This window comes from Triplophysa dalaica, chromosome 24 (genome assembly GCF_015846415.1).
Source record: "Triplophysa dalaica isolate WHDGS20190420 chromosome 24, ASM1584641v1, whole genome shotgun sequence".
Classification (NCBI taxonomy): Eukaryota; Metazoa; Chordata; class Actinopteri; order Cypriniformes; family Nemacheilidae; genus Triplophysa; species Triplophysa dalaica.
Genome location: NC_079565.1, coordinates 11,973,883 through 11,996,800, shown reverse-complemented (window position 1 = coordinate 11,996,800; position 22,918 = coordinate 11,973,883). Strand labels below are relative to the sequence as shown.

General features: G+C 36.7%; 1 protein-coding gene across 2 annotated transcripts in view; it reads left to right on the top strand.

The window, feature by feature from the left end:
- Positions 1–22,918, top strand: part of b4galnt4a (beta-1,4-N-acetyl-galactosaminyl transferase 4a) — a 148,788-nt gene that overhangs the window by 52,267 nt on the left and 73,603 nt on the right. The window contains exon 3 of one of the 2 annotated variants that reach the window (XM_056739944.1): positions 17,404–17,496. In XM_056739944.1, the coding sequence (XP_056595922.1) occupies positions 17,404–17,496 (93 nt within the window). Of the gene's footprint in view, positions 1–17,400; positions 17,497–22,918 lie in introns of both variants that reach the window. The other variant, XM_056739943.1, reaches the window with a different exon arrangement.

The following is a 22,918-nucleotide window of genomic DNA, read 5'->3' as shown; positions in this document are numbered from 1 at the left end:
CTGCCGGCCCCATGATTGATCTCCTCTGCAAAAGCATCGATTTCCCCCGCTCGGCCTCTTAGTTCTTCTATCCCGGACTACAAATGGACTGCAGACGCTTTTCTATTGTTATAAATGGGAATGCGGCCATAGACTTTGAATAAATGACAGCAACGTGGACTGTCCATGCAGCATATTGTCATGGTAACGTTTGTTTTGTTTGGGAGTGAGTGTTGGTTATGTTTTTGTAACTGCTGGGTTTGGGATATACACAAGTACAGAACTGTCGATGAGTATTCTGAGCTTGGGTGATGAGTAATAGTGAACATATGTCATGGAAGAGGACAGATGGACTGTGTGTTTGTTTGATATTAAGGAGCTATAGAAATCATACTGGTTTAAACTCGTAATTTTCTAATTTTAATACATTTATAATTATTTTAAGGTCAAGGTATTTGGCTGATTTGTATGATATGATTTGTATGTTTTCATGCTTTTGCCCCTGTGATGGAAATGCTAAGGTTTGGGGTTTAAGGGGTTGTATCCACCGAGGCGCTATTACACGGCTGAAACGGCAGGAGCTCGGATGAAAACGCCCGCTGCGTTCTGCCCAAAGTTGAGCATATTTAACTCTGGGCGTCCGGTCACACGCCGGCGCTGATCGTAGGATATACGCATAGCACCAGTGCAGAGTATGAAAAAAAAACGCTGCGTTTGAAAAAACATGTTGTTACGCAGGAAGAAACGCATTGATGGACACAGCCCCTAAGGGTGGACTTTGTCAAGCTTTTTTACTAATATTTGTATGTTTATGACCACAATACATCTAGAAATTAAGATTATGTATGATTACCTAAACATTTGTAATAGTCTCTTACTTTTTTCTTGGCTGTGTATACATATACATATACATATACATATACATATACATATACATATACATATACATATACATATACATATATATATATATATATATATATATATATATAATCAGTGGTGCAGTCGGGGCAATACGCACATGTATGCCGTATGCTTACTTTTTCCATAGTGCTGTTTGCGTATTTATATATATCTTCCGTATATTCGTGTATATGCTCCGTATACCCAGTTGTTTTGCAACTTAAAACGTCTCCAAACGTTTTTTTTTTACTTTTCCTTGAAATTTATTGTATTTTTCTTTTTTTGTGTTTAAACTAGTGGTGGGCCGTTAACGGCGTTAACGTGCTGCGTTAACGTGAGACTCTTATCGCGCGATAAAAAAAATGTCACCGTTAATCTATTCTCAAAGTTGGGTTAGGAGCTGGGTCTATACTACGCAAGCTATGATAACTTTCACCTTGATATTTTAGCATGGATGTATACCTAGCTGAATTGCACTGTACCGGGCGAGAACGAGATTTTTCAACTCAACAATTCGCGTCATTCGCTCCGCCTCATCATCTCATGACCAGGGCTTCATTCGCGCGATTCGCGCCGCAAGTAGGTCTATCGCATCTTTGCATTGACTTAACATGTAAATCACTCGCGCTTGACGCGCCATTCGCGTTTGGTCTGAACACAACATAACGTTACTGTGAAATTACCACATCAAACGTGACGTGCTAACATGGATGCAGCTTTGAAGCAGCCGGGTTGCTTCAGGGAAAAATTATTTTTAAGAAGCTTCCCAATGGAAACATCGACAAGACTAAGGTTGTTTGCTTGCACCTTGTGCAATGTGGAATTGGTTTAAAAAAAAACTTTCTCTCAACAGGTTGTGGTCTAGCTTTAGTTGAATCCAGTAAAATTGTATTGGCACCTAATGTATTATGGCTCCTGTATGACATATCGCTTGTTGCTCCCTAACTCTTTGTAAGTTGCTTTGGATAAAAGCGTCTGCTAAATGACTAAATGTAAATGTACTGTAGGAGCTCTTCCAGTCTCAAGTACCACCTAAACGCAAAGCATCCCTTAGCTAATGTGGAAGTAAACACAAGTACATCTTATTGAACATAATTTATTTTCATCACCAATTATTATCGTAGAACAGCTTTCTCAAGCAGTTTGTGATACATTTTGGAAACAGGAGATGAGCCCCTGGTCTAATGCGCCACCTGGCTTGAGATATCCGTTCTCGAAGACTTACTTTTAGTCATTATTTGGGTAGCACACATATTCTGAATGCCTTCGGCAGAATTCAAATGAGACATTTAAAAAAAAAAATCTATGCCCACCACTAGTTTAAACATAATTTTTTAAAATTCATTTAGTGCATTTCTTAAAAATACACAATATTTCCTGACAACCGTGTCACGCGCGTTATCTTCAGTGTTGGCAGGGCACCAGCGAGGAATTCATCCTGTCAGTGAGTGAAGGTGTCCCGCTGAAGCTACTCACTTTAAGTCAAAGTTGCTTTAAATTGTGTGTTCCATTAATGGTTCACTCTTCCGTCCTGGCTCGAGAGAGATTGACACAGAATTCATGGGTTCTCTTGCGCTCCTTTATATCTTTATGATATTGCCATGCATTACAAATCTTTGATATCTGTCACAACTTTTGATACTAGCTTTATTTAAATGATACAAGAAGAAATAAAACACAGCACTTCCATAGCTCTACTGTTTAGTCAAAATCATTTTGTTTTCTCTGTATTCTCATTCCCTTTCAGTTGGTTTAATCCTCCTTGTCAAGTTTATTCTAGGTTTAAAATAAGGTAATTTTAACCACAACATTTACTTCATACTTTTATTGCTTCCCCTTAAATTAACAACAAGCATTCACACAGAGATGACAGTGTTGGCAAAGTTATATCTGTATTCTGTACCAAGTAAAATCTTGCATGTTTTGAAGTAATCTTGTGCATGGGATGTGTAAAATATACAATGCTTTGTAAATGCTATAAATTATGGTCAACAGTACTGGCACTGACCTGTTTTTTTCCAATGAAATAACTTCAAAATCAAAACATTAGTGAAGAATTATGCATAAGTAAACTAGGGATAATCCTTTACCACATCAATCTCTTTCATCTGTGCTTATCCTTCTTATTCCTCATGGCTTTACCATTGTACAGCGATAGATCACACAATGCTTAGGAACTTTGATATTTACTGTAGGATTACTGTGTTTATATACAGAACCATAATGTGTCGTAGCTTGGGGATTAGCATGGATCTGTTGGGATGGTTTTATATTGATGTCTGGGTCATGATATGATATTATTCCTTGTCAGGGTTTGCACAGGAAGACATGGCAGGAGAACCCAATTGCAGGCAGAGACAGAAGACAGGGGTAACAAGGGGATTTATTATATATAAAAAAAAGGACAAAACAAAACCCACGAGGGTGAAAACAAGACAGGATACCTTTAACAATAACAAGAACACGGACTAACTAAACTAAGAAAACAAACACTTGAATATAAACACTAACTAAACTAGACTTACTTGACTCGGGGTACGGGAACAAGGCAAGGCAAGACAAGACAAGACAAGACAAGACAAGGGCATGAATACAGATCAACAAGCTACAGCACAATGAACAGCTACAAGACTGGAACATATCATACAGCTACAATGAACGAGCACAGGACAATGAACACGAGGATGTTTTAAAGGGTGACAAACACAGGATCATTAACGAGGAACAGGTGCTGGGGATTAAGCACTAAGGAGAGGCTGACAAGGAAAAAGATGATGGGAACAATGACGCAGACCGGAAAGAGAGAGAGAGTATGGCCAAATAGGTGCCAAAATAGTCTCTCTCCCACCACATAACTAAAGGCTATGCCATGGCTCCACAACAATACAAGAATAACCACGTTATTCCTTACGTTAAGTGTTTAGGCTAGTTAGTTATAAATGGCATGTTAAATAAATAAGAAAAGCACAGCTCAGCAAAACACCAAACATAAAATCCTTTTAAAAACCCTTCTTGTGGTTTTTGCTCACCTGATAGACTGTTCCACAGCCTAAACTAATGGCAAACACATTTGGATGATGGTATCTGCTCGCACTGTCACAGTTCCCTGGGTTTCTCCCCATGTTTTCCCCACGGACTTCCGTTCCCACGATCCTCCACGTTCCCTCACCAGTCCCTCGTTAGTTATCACCGCACCTGCCGGCAATTACTTCATCACCCGGACTCTCTATTTATACTCTATCTGGTCTACATGTAATATGGCGTTTTCTTTCATGTGTTTTCTGGAAATCTGGGTTTGTTTTTAGTTCTACTATTAAAAGTTACGTTCATTGGATATCTCCCTGGTTGTGGTCTGTGGCTCGTTCCATTATACGCACACGCACAGATTTTAACCCTGCTATCACCGCTGGGGTCGGGTATTGCCTTGTAATTACTATTAAGAGAGGAAATGACCTCGACCACAGATCTTTTCCTGCTCGCAGCCAAAAAGCTTCAGTCAGCTCGGTGCCTCCGTAGAGATGAGGACTTGACTCTGTCATTGAGGCCGGCTCTTCTACTGCCAACATTATTCTCATGAATTAAGGATTTTTTAGAAAGCACTTAGCGATTCCTTTTGATGGTTTTAAGCAAGAGGTCTTATTTAACTGTGATTTGTCTTCAAAATTTTGTATTTCTGTGATACAAGCATACATTTATGTGACACCAACATACATTTTTGCCATATGCAGTCGTCCGTGTGGAAAAAGAGCAGGCCGGTTACAAGAATGTGTGGCTTGAATAAATTTCTTTCACACGTGGACTGATTTTCAGGCGAATGCAGTAACGCTCCTGGTTAGATATAGAATAGATCATTCTCTTTTTTATGTCGAGTTCATAAAAGACAAGTGTAGGGTTCTCGGAATATCAAACATTGAGTTGTCTATTCTCACAATTATCAAATTTTCTAGATTTGTAGTTATGTAGCTTATGCTAGGGCAATAAAGCAGGTAGTTTTATTCTTCCTACATAAACTACTGTACATACTGTAGGGATGGTTATAGAAATCTAAAATAAGAAAAGGCTTAGTCCTGAAACAACAGGGAAATATGACAAAACCAATCACAGAAGTGAAGCCTCTGAGCAAAAATAACTCCTACTCTAGAGGAAACAACAGTGAAATCCAAAAAAAGCAAAGTCAAAATTAGGGTCAGTGGACCCAAACCACATTCAACACATCCTACCAAACACAAGGTAATGAAAGCCTCAAAACAACATCATACTTGAACTCAATCATAACTGTCATCTCAATCATACATTTATTGATTTATAAATGATAATATGAAATGTATACAGATGATTATATAGCAATTATATAGCGTGTAACTACAATGCAGCCCAAACTATTGATATACTACTCATCGCTTTGTGTAAATATATGTCATTCATATTAGGGTAATCATTCAATACAAATTAAATTAAATTCAAGGTAGTCTTAACTAAATGTTTCTTTTCATGTTTTAGGTAATTGCTTGAGTAAACGAAATACAAATAAAGTAAACAGTGCTTGATTTTATAAGGGGATAGCTGTATCAAGTATATCAGGCAAAATAAATACTGTTTGAAAATGGCATTGGTTGAATATTAGATGTAACGGATTAATACTGATTTCATGCTGGTAAAATTGACTGAGAAACAATTTAGTGTAATCTACCTAAAAGGTTGAACAGATGTCAACTTGCTTAAAAGGTGTTGTTCCAACTGTTAATACTTTTGTAACTGTAATACAATGTAACATTGAGACAATGTTGCTTTGACAGTGGACAAACAGATGTCAAATTCTAACCGGTAGTTTCACTATGATTAGAGAGCCCCCTTACAATGACAGTCAATCAGTGTGAGCTATAGTCACAAAACATAATTAATATTCATGACCTTAGCCGTGCCCAGCACAGTTTGCTCTGTGTTCAGCTGACAGAAAAATGTGATGAACAAAAGAGAAATCAAAGAAAATTTGTAAGCATTTTACAATAGTTGTTTCAAGTTGTATTCAACACTTATTTAACTTGTATGCCAAAAATAAAAAACTTGAAAGATGTTTTAAATATCAATATTTAGACTTTTTAATTATATCCCATGTTAGTATTTCTCTGGCAAGTTGCATTTTAAGTCCCAGTGAAATAAAAAATTACAATTCTTTTTTTTTAAATAAAATATTGCTTCGATTGTAATGAATAGCTTATCAATGTTGGTCATTCCCTTATATAAATTCATGTATCCTCATAATCTTCAGTTAAATCTGAAAATGCACTTCAGTCCTGAAATGACAATACATTTTACTATACTACACTAGACTATACTGCTTGGGCGGAGCATCCTTTAACTCCTCCCCTTCAACTTTCGGTCTGCTGCCAGTTTCATTTAAAAATGCAATGGCTGTTTTTCTCCATCTAATCAGTTCGCAGTGAAAAACGAAAGCCACGCCCACTAATTGTCTCATTTGAAATTCCTTTTCACTCGGAAATGCATCAGAATATGGCAGTAAAAACAATCGCAACTTCCGGTTCACAGGGATTTATAGTATGTCCTATCATTATGAACCCCTGTAAATAAATACAGATATTTTGCTTAGATCATGCACCATTAAATATGTTCAGAAGCTGCATATTTTGTCCTCTTACTTGTGGTTTAGGTAATTTTGTATCAAAAGATTTGTTTTCTGCACTATGCCACATAAATTTCTCTCCCACACAGCAGCAAGTGCAGGCCAACATGAAGTTAGAGCAGAGCGATATAAAACAGCATGAGCATTTTTAATGACCCGTGCTCAGCCGTGCTGAGATCTAACCTTACATTGAACAGTGTGTAGACGGATGTGTTTACAGTGTTGTGTTTTCTGAGGGCTTCTCTTATTCGAATCCTGTGGATTTTAATGAACACAATGAACAATGCACATAATGTACAGTATACAAATATACAGACCTGGCCAAAGTGATGTCCAAATGTGATCCATTATGATCTATTAAAAACGTAAAATAGTTGTACTGCTGTGTAAACTGGAGCTCAGTATAGAAGAATTTAAGATGGCTTCCCATGAAATTTAACAAAAGTGATTTACAAATCTTATAGAGTCAAGTCTCAGGAGAATGACTGCTGTGTCAAAAACAAGAGAGGAATTGTACCTTGTAAAATTCTTAGTCAATGTTCGCTTTATTTCCTGTGAACTTTTTTCTATGCATTTTTTATTAATAATAAAAACTATATTATTATTATTATCTATTGTTTTTAATAATGTAATAATAATAATACTACTACTTATACTATGTACTATTATTATTAATATTATTATATTATTATCTATTGTCAATGTTATTTTAATTTTTATAATCGTTGTTGTTATTATAACTTTTATTGTTATTATTATTATTATTATTATTACTACTTTAATTTGATGGTTTGATTAAACCTGAGGGGGCATTAAAGGAATAAAATCACTTACGGCAAGCAATCATTTTTCCTATTTGAGTTTCTCCTGCTAACTGTGCAGTAAATGCTGTATCCTACCAACTATATGTTTGAACTAATATACGAAATGTCTGGATAATGCAATGATAAACATTTTAAACAGTAGTATGCAATGTTGTTGTAACATGATTGCTGCATTACATGCATATATTGTACTTTTAGTACTATAGTGTACTTTTCTTTTGCAGAAAAAAATAGCTTCACTATTTCACTCATCAAAGTCAAGAACTAGTCAAAATTTGTGTTTGATATCATATTCTGTTTATTCATCACACTGGAAATGAAAGGTCATTGTGGGACACCTTTCCATGCAATGTGATCTGGTTGTATACTGCACATTGTGGCAAATGTAATAGGTCATCCAGGTACTTAATACCTGCAAACAAATTCACATAGGCAATGAATGCATACCGCACGCAAAAATAATGGTATGAATAGTATGTAAGTATGCTATTCTTATAAACACGTACAGTTATTTGACCCAAAGACATCATATATATTAACCGCTCATTGTCAAATCCACGGTGTTTGCGGCTCTCTTGAGTCACATCTCTATCAGGCAACCCTTCATCATATTGTCTTCCTCACCTCTTAGTGTAATAATGAGATTCATTACATGTAGCTTGCAGTCGTGCCTCCACGAGTGCACATCATCTGTAACCTTGTAGCCGCATGAACAGCGCATGGCAAGATAGGAAAATAATTACAAGCCACGTGGTCAGAAGGACAGCACCAAGGCTAAATGAGTTTTTGTTGTGGGGACCTTTTATACACTGCCCCATTTGTGAGCGGGTACATTTGTACACAAGTGATGCATGCATGACCTGAAGGAAATCATTAAAGGGTAGAGATGATTGTTTTTAAATGCACTTAAAACCACAACTTGTTTTTGGTATTTGGATAAATCTTGCCTGAACTTAACTTCCCCCTTCCTGTCCGGAGGGAATGTGAATTATAAGAATGAGGAGTCACCAAAGAGCTTGGCTCATACAAACATATCCACAAAGCAAGAGATTGCCGCTCAGCAAAAATGTCATTGCCAGTGATGGGGTGGCAGCCATAAGCCTATTACGGAGTTAATAAATCAGGGCCAGAGCTGTGCCAGGAGCCCCTGTTGAGCCCGGCTTTATGAACACTGAGCAGATTATGTCCATTGAGTTTCAGTTTGGCTGAATCCAAATCGATGGACTGAATGAGAAAAACATTGACCGAAGATTTGATTGCATTTTCGCTTTCATAGTGAGGTTTGCTCATCGAATTGCCACCTGTTAAATGCCAAAAGTTGTCGCCAAAGCCTTTGTTCATTTCAACACTGTTTTGCATAAGAATGCTGTATTAAAGTCCCCTAAAGGGACAGTTCACCCAAAAGTGAAATTCTTGTATCAATTATTCATATTCATGTCATTCCAAACCCATATGATTTTCTTTCTTCTATGGAATACAAAAGAAAATATTTCGAACAACGTTGGCAACCAAACAGCATTGGACCCCATTGACTTCCATTAAATAAACACAATACCACCGTGACATTTCTCAAAATATCTTCTTTTGTGTTCCACAAAAGAGTCATATAGGTTTTGAACAACATGAGGGTGAATAAATGATGAGGATTTTTAAGGATCTCTGTATAATTGATGCACGGGTCGTGTTGCAGGGGTTAAAGAAATTGTCACTTTATTTGTGGGGCGTGTCATTCAAAACAAAATAAAAACATGTAGGTTGCGTGCAATTCCCTAAAGCCTATATTAAATATTTGGGAATATATATTTTCATATTTTATTAGGTCTTTGATAAGGTTACAACATGTACCGTAAGCCTACGAGGCAACACATCTTGCGTGATGTCCCCAAACTGAACACATCCCGAAAGCGCCAAGCTGCTCCCTCCGCTAGCCACAACAACAAAACAGAGAAATAAAAGTGAAGATGGAAGACGAGGTGCAGAAGAAATTAAGGTTTGGAATTTACATCATTAAAAGAAAAGAAGGTCACGCTGCTAAATCTAATGTTTGGGATCGGTTCTCAGAAATAGTTGCAGCATGAGACAACAGCTGTATATCAGCTACGTGAATTGCCAGTTTCTATGATTTATAAGCGTATGTTGTTGCCAGTTTACAGGGCGATGTTATCTAATGGGTGTTTCCAGATGATATGTCCAGATGATATGTCCCACCCTAACTTCAGTTTTCAATGGAAGTTACATTAGCATCAAACAAAGCTAAGGCCAATTTTAATCACTTCAGTGGGTCTTTAAATAAATATTCCAGGTTAGTTATGCAATTCTGTTGGTAGCAACAACCATTGTCATTGGCAGCTCACTAGGTTTTAGCAGGGATGTGATTTAGGTATTTGTTTTATTTCGCTGGGATCACCCGCGCTAATTGCATTAATTCGATTTAATGTAATTAAGGGTTTGGAGATATGCATGTAGTCATCATACAGCCGACCAACAGGAATCTTTCTATGCTCTCTATGGCATGCCCACGCTTGTTGTGATGTTTACTATAAAGCACTTTGAGAAAGCAACTTTTAAAGGTGCTATATAAAATGTATTATTATTGTTATAAATACAGAGGATTCATTCAGTACATCATTTTGTTATCTTTATGTATCCAGAAAATGACGCCCGATTCACATTTTGCGTCTTTTCCACGTCCATTTTCGTTATTTTAAATGTAGAAGCGTGGCAGCCGCGCAAAAATAGGGAGCGACGCATGTACGAAGCGCTCTTTTTTTCATGAGCGTCGGCGCCGTATCGAGATGAAAGAATCTCAACTTTTCAGAAAGGCGCAAGCGCAGGTCATGTGACAAGAACCAACTAGCCAATATGGACAAGTTCAATAAAAATGGAGACAAAAATGATCACAGCATAACTAAATTTAGTAGCTGCAAGGTATTTTCTGTGCATATAATCCATATATCCACGTTTTTACCTCCTTGTCTCAATGGCTATCGTGGGTCATGGTTGCATGGTTGAAAGACGCCAGTAGAGCGCAAAGCGTTTTGTAACATATACAGAAAATATAGATCATGGAAGTTGACACGTCTATATGATATACTTGAACTGTCATTGCAGTCTTGGTTGCAGTCTTCCTTCTTTTTTGTCCTTGGCTGATCACATGCTGTTTTTTGCCACTTTCTCTTTTAATTAATTCAGTTGAAAATGAACATATTCTGAAAAGCCACCACGTTTCACGCAGAACAGCTGGAGGAGGTGCGATCAAATTGAAATTTGGACTCAAGCAACTGTTACAAAGATTTAGCATATGTTCCTTAGCAAACCCATCAAAACTCAGTGGAGGGTTTCCAGACTGTACCATAAACACATAAAGCAGAGCTTCATCTCATTGTGAGTGTGTGGGGATTATTAGTGACAGCTGTGATGTGTCAGACTGCTTGGGATCTGGTGTCTCTCATACGAGCATCTATGCTAGTTCTGTCACCTCCGCTGTACCCTGCCTTCTCCACCCCGCTGGCCTGTCACTCTCCCGCAGTTATGACTGTCCCATGACTGGCACCAGGTCAGCGGTGGGCTGGAAAGAGTGCTGCTGTGAGAGTCCCACCTGCTGTTAGGGTGATTTACTTTCTTTATTGAACAAATCTGATGAGGGTCTTATCCCAGCTAACAGGAAATGTTCTCAGAACTTTGGCTAGCATTCTTTGAAAGTACTCTGAAAGTTTAAAAATTAACATTTTTGTCAAACATTTTAGATGATTATAAATGATTATAAAACGCTATTCGTACATTCATTAGTGGACCGCTTTAACAATGTTACTATATTATTATTTATTTTATTATTTTATTTCACAGCTGTGTTGGAGGTGACTGAAATTTACTTGGAAATAACGTTTGGAACAGCGCTCGAAGTCAGAGGTTTGACCTCTGAACTTTGGCCAAATCAACTCCAAAGTTAGGGAGATGTCATTTGACATCACGTCCAAGATGCCTGCATTTTTCCATTGAAAAATAATAGCACACTTCATTAAGGCATTTTATTTTAACATCAGTTATGGTAAGCCTACATAAGAGAGCAACGCTTAGCAATGATTCTTAAATAATCTTACATTGTTTAGATTTATGCAATACACAAGAATTTGAGATCAAATATGGATGATATGCTGAACTTTTCCCTAAAATAAATATTCTAAGGCTGCATGCATTAATAAAGAGGAGCTGAAAGGAGAAAATAGAACATCCTTTCTGTCTTTTATTCTTTTGTGATGGTATTTACTGCTTAGGGCTTCAAGGAGTTTTACATAAGATGTATTCACTCAGGAGCACGTAGCGTGACCTTTACCATTGTGATGACAGTAACATTTATTTTTGCAAACTGTGAATGTACATCGTCAGCGCTTGGACATATATTTTACCGTCATGTTGAATAACCGAGGCAATTTTGAGAAATAAACACCTAAGTAAGATTTTCCAAAAAATAACTCAGAAAACATGTTGTTACAAAGACGGCTTTGGGTGGAGATCCTCGTGACCTCACATTCAGCTTTTATAGCCAGGCATTTTCCTCTCATTTTTTGCCTTTCATATAATTCTTCCAACCGTCGATCCAGAATCTGAAGTGGTAGCTTTGTGTCATACATGTTGTGCGTCAATGGAAACCAAGGTTGTGTGGACATGAAGCGAAGAATCGATGCTCTTGTGTTTGTACCATTTTTGTTTGAACTGAGATGATGAGGAGAAGCTGGTTGGCTAAAGTTGTAATAGAACTTATTTCTGTGATCAGACCAATCTCATTGGAAATTATTGACAAATGTGATGCAATTGCGCCACAGGTGAAGTCGGGGGTGAGAGTACTTATATTCAAATTCTCCGACTCCGACTTCAAAGCGTTCAAGTCAATCAATGCCAATGTCAAATGTAAGCAAAACAAGATACAATTAAGCATAAATGAATGTGCTGTGAAATGAATGACTGCACATTAGTCACTTTTATTTTAAACCTTAAAATTATATAAATTGACGCTTCTTATGGAAGTCAAAGGGAGCCACGGATTTAACTCAAAATGAAATCTAAATGAGATGTTGTCACAAAAAATGTGTTATGTGTCGAGATTTGAATGAACAATGGATGGATTTGACAATAAAATAGATTAGCATTGATACAGTTGCTATTTTGAGACCAAAAACAGTTGCTAAAATCGTTTCTTGTTCTAGTATAGGTAGGGTTAGCGTTAAAACAGAATGTTCTGTATAGTATAAGTGGGAGTAGTATGAATAAATTTCAGACATACTGCATCCGCCATGTTTTATGGAAATGTGACCCGTACGCTCTTTGAACTATGACGTATTAACAACAACCTATACATACGTGAGCGTTGATAAGTAACATTAATTAAGTCAAGAGGAATTCATTTATTGGCACTTAAAAAGGACTTCCGCCTTAATGTTTTCCGCTAGATTTATTTTTAATTTTAAAATTGACCGTTGCTCAGCTACCGTAGCATCTTGGGATAGAGAAGTGTCCATCTGATCCACACTCACGAATCTCGGCGGAAGTATAAAACCATCCGGGTATTTCTCACCTACTGTTTTGTGCATACTGATGTTTCGAATATCTGTCATGACTCATACTCATTTTCACCTACTATATGGAAGTTGGCGATTATGGACGCGGCGCATATATTCCATTTTTCCCACACACGTCCTGGCCAGGATCTCGGGTGCGGTCGCATTTGTTCACCGCATACGTCACCAAGGTTCTCACAATTCAGTTAAAAACGGTATGGTTGAGAAAAATGCGACTTCCGGACGAAGCACCTGACATTCTGGCCAGGAGGTGTCTGGGAAAAATGGCATGTATGATCAGTGTAAAACATTACGTGCTTTGTGCTTGGCCTCATGCGGATATGATAAAGAAGGGATATGTTTCTATTCGATTCTCTGTCAGAGCCAATGCTGAAAGCAAAGTCAGCTGCAGAAAATCGTGTTTAGTTACACAAGATTAAGTTTGCTTTGTGTATAATCATTAACTGCAATTTTCACGGCATTGAAGCACCTGCACTCTATTTTCAGAAGAGAAAATTTGCATACTGCGCAGTAAACACAGTGTTCTGCTTTATATGTGATAAATGAAAGTTGTATGCTACATTGTTGTCACATGCCTCCATTAGGTTGCATGTTTAATTCAGGATGCTGGTTATCATCTTAAAAAATGTTTTTTGTTTAAAAATGACTTATGCTAGACTGATACATGAGTCGAGAAGTTTTGCGGTTTGGTCACCACGCTTGAAATGGAAGATCAAGTTAAGTGCATTGCATTGTGGGATAGAGTCGACCCATTACTAGTTGTAACTATTATTGAGAATTTACAGTACAACTTAACTCTCAAAATACAACGGTATGAATAATGTATCAGTGCTGCCACAATACACTTGCACTTAATGTAACAAAACAATTAATTTTCATGAACTTGATAGCCAATGGGTCTTAAGTGAAAACTTTACTACAATGTTTTCTGTCTGTGTTGTAAGATGAATGCTGACAACAAAACACATGGATGACAATGAAAATCAGATATCTTTTGTCTGAAAATGTTGGAGGATTGTTTGCAGTATTTATCTTTCCGTAATATGATTTTCTAACCTTAATTCAGGAACTTTGGTTCCAAGGTGGGAGTTACATGTTGTGCGTCAATAAAAATTGTGGGCATGGATACAATGTGGACACGGAGGGCAAGAAAAATTTCGTTTTTGGAAGTTTTGGACAAATATGTGCAGCTTAACACTTCCAACACTTTTTGTCCGTTCATTTCTTAAGTACATTTAACTTCCCTCACAAAATCAGAAATCAGAAAAGATTTATTTAGAGACATGCTCACAAGGCATATATTAGCTTAACATCAGGCGTTTGATTAGCAGATAACACACATACTGATAAAAACATGCAACTTGTATTAAATGTATTGCTTTGGATAAAAATATTGCTTTTGGAGAAATGCATGAATGTAAAATAAGGACAAGTCATATGGGAAGCCAGTTTTTGTTAACATTTAGCATTTTCATAAAGGGTTAAATTCTTGCTAAGTTTAATGAATGCATTAACCTTGCATAGATCATCTCAAAACATTTTCTCTTTCCGGCTAGCTGCTCAGTTCATCCGCGCAAAGACAAAGATGAGTGATGAAACAGATCGCGCAGGTCATTATCCTCCACGTCGCAGGGCAGACGAAATTAAATTGTGATTTGTGGAGGGGCCGTGTTTTGTCGTTCTGGTGGATATGCGGACGTGAGAAATGCGCCCGGGCCTTCTGCTCTTAGTTCGGAGTCTGTTTACCCCTGAACAAGGAGAATTAATTAACCTCATTAATATTCTGAGCTCGTACCTTCAGACACTTTCTGATGCCTCGGATTCATCTCCGAGTTTGTTTTATGTTCAGCGCTTTTTTTTGTTCAGGTCAGATTAACAGTGATTGCAATAACAGATGAAGCTACAATTTTTAAAAAGTAAGCTGAAGATCAAGATCTAGCCAAACGCCTTGCTTTGATGAATTTTCTTGTTATAATGAGAGCGGTATACATGACTCTCCCGACAGTCAGTGCGTTAGGAAAATGTATTGGTTCTTGACCTTGGAGGATTTCTCAGCCTTTTCTTGATTCTTAAAGGTAAAGTGTGCAATTTTTACACCAACAAAAAAACAGATGAGATCTATTTAGTCGACCAATTCTTTTTTATTTATCTCAGATATCAATGAGATTAAATGAAGAGCAAATGAAAACATTTGCTGAAATCTCTTGTGTGTTTCAAATATTTCTACAGAGAAAAAGAGAACAGTTTTTTTTAAATAGGCTAAAAATCTCAAATTACAGAAACAGTATGCAAATTTACATGCCGGGTGGAAAATAACAAGATATCGTAAAATGTATTATGCATAAATGTTATTTTACTGTTTTTGGGGCCCCAGCTGCTGTAATATTACGTTTTTTTGTTGTTTTGATTTTAACCGTGTAGGTTTGCCCATTTCTGACCCAACCATGGGTAAAAAACAACCCAGAGTGTGCTATATACTGCTGCAAAAGTATGAGCACTATGATAGCTTGATGTTATTACCCAACCAGTTATTTCAGCTGTCCCCTGTCAAACCAGGAAGATAATAACTAACACAAATATATTAACGCCACAGTTACTATGACTGCTCATTGACAGTATTGAGTTCAAGCCACTTCTTATCGGGTTTTGTAATGGTTCAGTGCAGTTTTCAATTAACGCCACACACTGACATGTGACACATAGTTGAAGAAAAAGATTAATATGAAGAGAATTGAACTGAGAGCGAAACAGAAGAGTTTGTATCCCTGCTATTGGCCTCTTACAAATACTTCAGCTTGGAGAAGCTGTATGATTGGTTTTCTCTCTAAAGATCAATATCATTGCCTTTGCCTGGATCAGAGTAAAAATGTTTTTTAACTGTAAATGGGCTGCTGTATAGGGCTCACAATATATCAAGCAAAATACATTCAAGAACACAGAGTTAAGGCCCTGCTAATCAGTCTGTCTAGAATGTGTTATTATTTTCCCCAATTTTCCCATAAGACAACAAAATAAATAAAGAAAAAAGATTTGTACTGTGTAAAAGAATAAATCCAGTTTTGCATTTTAACATGCATACATTTAAAGTACATCTGCTTCCCAAATTTCTCATCCTTGTCACGTGTATGGGTTTTGTTTCTTTGTATTTCCGATATACAATGTTTTACCAAGAGTTCCCTCGGAAGCTTTTTTCAGATTTTGTTCTTTTTTTTTCGAGCAATCTGAAACAAAACACGACCTGTTGCATTTTCATCCCTAAAGTCACCATGAAATCAAATGTGTTTATTGTCATTTATATGGAATATTGCATTGTTTATTATTATTACATTTTGCCCATTGCAGTAGCCATTTACAGTCAGATACACTTTAAAAAAGGGTTAGGTCAAAAGGGGCTAAATAAACCCATCCTGGTTGTTTTCAGCACAAAATACGGATGAAAAATGCTGGCAACCCATGGTTGGGTCAAATATAAACCATATTCTGGGTTGATATAACCCAACGGATACGTTTGACACTTTATGATCTAACCATGGGTTGAAAATAATACCATAAAGAGTGCATTTTTTACTATTTGGAAGAAAAAACATCACAAATTCGGTTTTATGCCGAACATTTAATTATTATACACCGATACTAAATTTCTCCACCAATACCGATTATCTAGAGAGATAAAGGCTGAAACGGATTTTTTAGATTAAATTAATATTTCTTTACTTTCTGAATGTTATTAATTCTCATACTGACTATTAATATTGAAAAACAAACTGTTAATGTTTCTTAACATTTTCTTTATACAGATCACACATACATTGCATTGTGCTGTCCTCATTTGATTGACGGGATATATCGGCTGTTTTTCGTGTGAAAAAAATTGCTTTTATTCACCGATACCGATTATTGGCCAGGATAACGGTATAATTATTATTAACATATTCTTATAAAATACATGGTGTACTTATATTTTCCGCAAATATGAATGCTAGGGTTGCTAAATAAATGTTGCTATATGATGACTTGATTTGCATTAATGCTTTTAAGGACACTTTATCCAAAGCAACATTCAGTGCATTTCAGGAATATTTTATCAATTTGCTCGTTTCTAGGAAATCAAATTCATGAACTTGGTGTTGCACATTTGAACAAACAATTGAAAACTGCAATGAAATGCAACATTGTGAAAAAAAAGCATTTAGCAAAATATATGAAACCATGAGCTTGTTGAAAATGATTGTGAACATCACTTTCTCTATTAATATGGTACATACTGTACAGTTGTTGTGGTAAGCTGCTCTTCCAGCTGGGCTGTTTATGATGGAGACCAACTGGAAAAAGGCTAAACCAGCGGAAAAAAAGCTTAGTCAGCCTGGAAGAGCAGCTAAGACCACTTCCACCTTTTTAGCAGTGTGCAATAAAATTCATAAAACAAATTATGGAAATAAATGAATATAAATATGACACTTTCTCTCTCTGTTTTAAGCAGGAAGATGAGCCCAACGCTGGCCCCCCTCATGATCAAGCCGGAATCCTCAGGTCCCTCATGCAGAAGTTCAAGAAGTTACCATGGAAACCAGAGGTAGAGGCACAACACTTTTAATTCTTTAATTTTAACTTTGACAATGACTCATTTTCACAGTTTGGGTTCATCTCAGCTGTTTATGTTAATGAGAACTTCTCGAGCCCTGTTGTCAAAGCTTCTCAAATAAGCACATGTTGAACTGGACCTTTTTCTTCAACATGCAATTTTGCAAAAGAACAAACCCGATTACTGTCAGAGTTGAGCAGAAAACATCTATATCTTGCCGGATTTAGCTAATTTTTTTAAGACTACATTAAAGCCGGGGTTGTCCGATTTCTCATAGCCGTTGTTAATGTTCAAATCACCAAAACAGACACACCCCTCCCCCATCTTTCGCTTTTGTCAGCGCTTAGCTCGACTAATGTCAGTCCTGTGTACTGTGCACCTTACTGCTGATTGGCTACAAGGTTGTTTTGTTACTCTTTTGTCTACACTTTGTCTAAACAAGCATAATTTGGAAATCGAACAACCCGCCTTTAAGGTCATTAATATTCAGAATACTATTGAATGAGCTGGACCTGCTGTATGCTACAGTATGATCCTATTTCTATAGATAGTACCGCGTAACCAAAAATCTTCCAGTACAATTGTACAAATCGTCTTGGTTAGCAATCAACTTCTGCTACTTTGACCCAATTTGCTCAATCTTAAAGTTGGAAAGACGATATTTTATATTGTATGGTTAAATTGACTCCATAAAAGAAAATCTACTGTAATAACTGTTCCAGTCAGATAAAGTTAAAAGGTTTTCTCCTAAGCTGCTTATTTAGGAAAACAGAGGATTTAACTGAGTGCATTTTCTGTTGCTGAACCAAACCACACTGTGCAAAATAATGAGTCAGATAAATTATATAAATTATTCTGAATGCAGCCAGTGGACACCAGAAGAATAAAGACAGTTAGATGAGCCACCTTATGAGGGAAAGGACATTCAAAATGACCTACAAATCGACACATTTAATAAGGGAAAAAACTATACAACTGTTCACTTTAGTAACTATATAATGCATCTGCAGCTTCATAAGAAAAGACTAAACAACAAATGCAAAGCTCTTAAAAAATGTAAACAAGGAAACACTGTGAAGCTCTGAACATAAACAAAACACTGCAGCTGTGTCTCGTTTCGTAAGGCTGCATCCTTGTGTCCTCCATAGATATCATCCTCTATAGGATGCGGTATACGTAGGGTTCTCAACTTAGAATTAAACGAGATGTCCTTCGTCAGACATACTGGCAGAAAAGGAAACAGAAAGTACCACGTTGCTATGACAACACGTTGCACTCGCATACCTGTCAAATTAATTACAATTATTTCTACATGAATTAAGAGGTAAAGAGTTGGTTACTTTCTACCCTACACAATGCCAAAAAGTTAAACAAATATAAAAGGGTCTTGTATCGCACTGAAGGGGCTTATTTCGTGATAACAACCGGCTGCTTGTACATTATCCCTCGTATTACACGGCTTCTTGCCACATGAGAAAAAAACTGGACATTAAATGTGAATTTGAGATATTTTATTAGCTCATTTTAACCGAATGTAGATCTTTCGCGAGGAAAAGCTGTTTACTTCCGGTTTTGAGGTAAGAAAAATGTTATTAAAAGTTTACATTTAAAGCAATTTTATTTACATTTAATTTGTCAAAATGATTTGCTGCATCCGGGTGACCCTGATGTTGAAGACCTTTCAGTTTCATTCGGGTCGGTGTGCGATTCAGTTGTCATTATGTAACAATGCTGCTGATGATGAGACATTGGCAAGCTGGCTTTTAATGATGGTGTTGGTCCAATTTTTCTGCCAATAAAGTCAGAGAATCGTTCTAGATTAGCATTTCTGAAAGTTTTTGTAGGTTACACAAATAAGGATTCAATTAAGCAGAGTTTAGAGCTCTAGGATTTGTTGACCTAGGTTTTGTTTTAGATTGAATAGCATGTCAGTGCTCAATTTTAAACAATCTTAACGATTAAGTAATTAAAGCTTTAACCTGTGATTAAATGGGATTGTCAGCCATGATGGATTTGCCGATTTAATTAAGAACAACAGTGCTAGTCATTCACATGTCCCATTGAATAAAAACATCCTCTGTTAAACTCTTCAAATTTATCGAATGAGTAATGTTGCCTTTATCAATCCGTTTTGTTCAATAAATAAATCGAAAAAAATATATCATAAAAATATTTTTGTAAATAAAATAGAAAATAGAAATAACTGAATTGCAACTGTATTAACTGTATTTAATCTTTTTTTATGGCTAATACCTGCTAGTACATTTCACCCCTTCAGTGTCAAACAGTAAATCTGACGTTGTCTCAGATGTTTTTTACTAAATAACCACTACATTAACAAATTCCATTCAAGATCTTAAACCATTTTGTGAATCAGTTCTGTAATGGTATCCAATATGTTTTATAGTGAATGTTTTTTTTCTGTTTGTATATTCTGGCACAGCTTACTGCCTCTCCGCCTCTGACTTTCTTCTGTGTTAATTACCAAATAAACCATTGGCCGCAGTAGCTTACGGGTGAATAGATGGTCACTGCCTGACCTCCCTCATAGGCTGTTATTTTTAGGAGTGAGCAGAGGTGATCAACAGCCCAATATGAGATCAGGCAAATGTTCATGGCCTTGGCAAACAAACGGATACTAATGTACAAATGACGCTCCACCATTTAATTTTTTTTTAAAGGATTTTTTTCATTACCAAGAAAGTATTTCACCACAGTTGTTTTTTATCCCGCTCTTTCAGTGTAATTATCATATTTGATTTTTCTTTGTATGAGAACATTGTTAGTGCTTTGATCATTCTTTGTGCAATTTTTATTAGCAGTATTTTTAATGGAAAATGTTGTCACTGCTGTCATGTTTCTTGTTTTCATGATCACTGAGTATTTAAAAAGTCAGCAGGCATTACCATCCTTAATACACATATCCAAACACTGCAAACATCAAATTTAAAAGATGCTTTGACAAGGTCAGAGTTATTTCTTGTGGTTTTAAGGAAGTCAACTTTTCTTTTAATTTTATTTATTTATTGAACAGGGCAGTAAATACATCGAACAGGAAAGTATAGGGTAGAAAGAATGAAAGGGGTCTGCTCACAGAGCTAATGGCTTTGAAAAGGAAGTCAATTGTTGTGATTGGTTGCTTGCTCAACCAATGACATACATTAACCAAACCTTTTTTGGCCAAACTGGAACCCTTCATGTTGAGAGATGGAGGTGTAAGACTACAGTAGGGATTAGCAGTAATGGGTGTTGCAGTCCATTAGCGGCACTACAGACCCGACCGGTCTTGAATATATGGCACTTTATAGATTACCCGTAATGGTGGTGGTCCGTGTGTCAGACCGAGGACTTTGACCTCCGACCTATCACTGCTCTGATTCATTTTCCACATTTGTCCCTTTTTTGCAACGAGCATCATTAGTTTTTCCCCTCTTTGAGGACACTATCCATTTCCCTCTTGAAGAACTCTTCTACTCTGGCCAGTTGACACTAAATGACAGCGCTGACAGTGGTTATTTAAAGCCATTATGTGTCATTAGGGAGTTGAGAAAATTGTGTGCAACAGCAACCTTCCATTGGGCTATTACGGTTCAGTCACAAAGATCAGAGTCGGTAGAGTATATGTGGGATATCTATGGGCTTCTTTACAATCGGTTGTTGTAAGTTTGTTGATCAATTTAATTGCTGTCCGACCGGGTGTATACATTGACATTCAACAAAATGGCCATCAATCTGATCACTATTGATGAACTAATCCAATGTTGCATGTTAGCGATAATGTACCCATTGTTATCGCAGAATAAACCTGGACTGCCGTACCTGGATGAGCGGTGTTATTGGTTTTCACAGATGTCAAGAGGGGTTAACAGCACTTGGAATGTAATTACCAACCAATCAGAATCGAGCATCGCAGAAAGCAGTTTAAAAGGCAAAAACAAGCAAGTTTACTAGTGATGTACTAGTTGATTTTGACAAATCTGTCTTCTTTATACTTTGGTTTATTTTGAATATCAGAATTTAACATGACTTGCGTTAAGGGCGTTACATATTTTTAACGCGTTAATCTGAAAACATAAATCGCATGTATTAACCCATTTACATTGACAGCCCTTATAATTACTGTAACATTCTGCAGAATACTGCATCTTACTATGAAAAACACTAAAGTATAATACTACATTTTTTCATCTTGGTGTTTCATTATTTAGCAAGTTTACCAGACTTTTGTTTTTGCAAATACCTTTGAGTTTTAGTGAGTGTTTGAGGAAAACGTTTCTCATACGAATAAAGCAAATTCTTTCTGCTTTTCCGCACCTACACATTTTTTATGTGTTTTCATGTATCCTTAATTTAATTCACTCAGGTTAAAACATCTTTTTGTTAGCAAACAGCTCAATGTTCCAAACTGAGTGTGTCAGACAAAGGAGGCCTAAAATGCATAAAATATCCCCAAGATCAGAATGAATAGCCACTGGTCTAGACGACTATTTGACCAATGTGACCCATCAAAAGTACACTAAACACTGGCGATGCGTCTTCTATAAAACCGTCTAGACTGACTCCAGAGTGCAAACCTACATTTGATTTTCGAAGACGCACAATTGCGACACGTCATGTCTCCAGGTGTCCATCTCAGAATGATTTTGGGTGACAAATGGTAACACAACTTGTCATTTGAGCGATGGTAGATTGTTTGTCTGTGTCATCCACTATCTTGCTTTTGTAAGAGATTTTTCCTCCATGGTCTGCAATTATATTTGGGACAAGAGATGCTTTTGGACTAAAGAGAGTTCCAGTGGTATTGAAGGGTTTAGATCAATAGGGGGTCTTAAGAGCTGAGTGAGGGTGAAGGTCATGTTTTTTTTTAGACACATACTCAAAGGAATACATGGATTTCTCTTAGAAATATAAAAAGGCTCTTGGGGGAAAATGGTGTTCTACTGATATTATTTTGCGCTGGGGCAAAAGAAATGGCCTTTTTGGCTACATACAGTTTGTACAAAGTCATTTTTTCATACCACTGAATGGAAAATACTTTACCAAAGACCTGCCTCAAATAGGCCTCTTACACTAAAAGTGATTTACAGAAATGTTTTCTGCTCTTCAGTGAACAAAACAGTCATTTGATTTGCTAAAATGCGAATAAAGATTTAATATTTAAAAGATATTACAAGGTTTTTAAATCCTTTTGATTTTTATTTGTACGTGTTTTTAAAAGTGGCTTATTCATATGAATTTTTACAACGTGAATGTACAAAAGTGTACTAATAATGAACAAAGGCGGTACTGAAGCCCCTCCCCTAAACCCGACCCAAACCTAATGACACTGGCACCATAGCAAATCGTACTAAAACGTACAAATAAGGTTGTACAAATTCATGCCGTACGAATTAACCTCCACCTTGTAAAATAG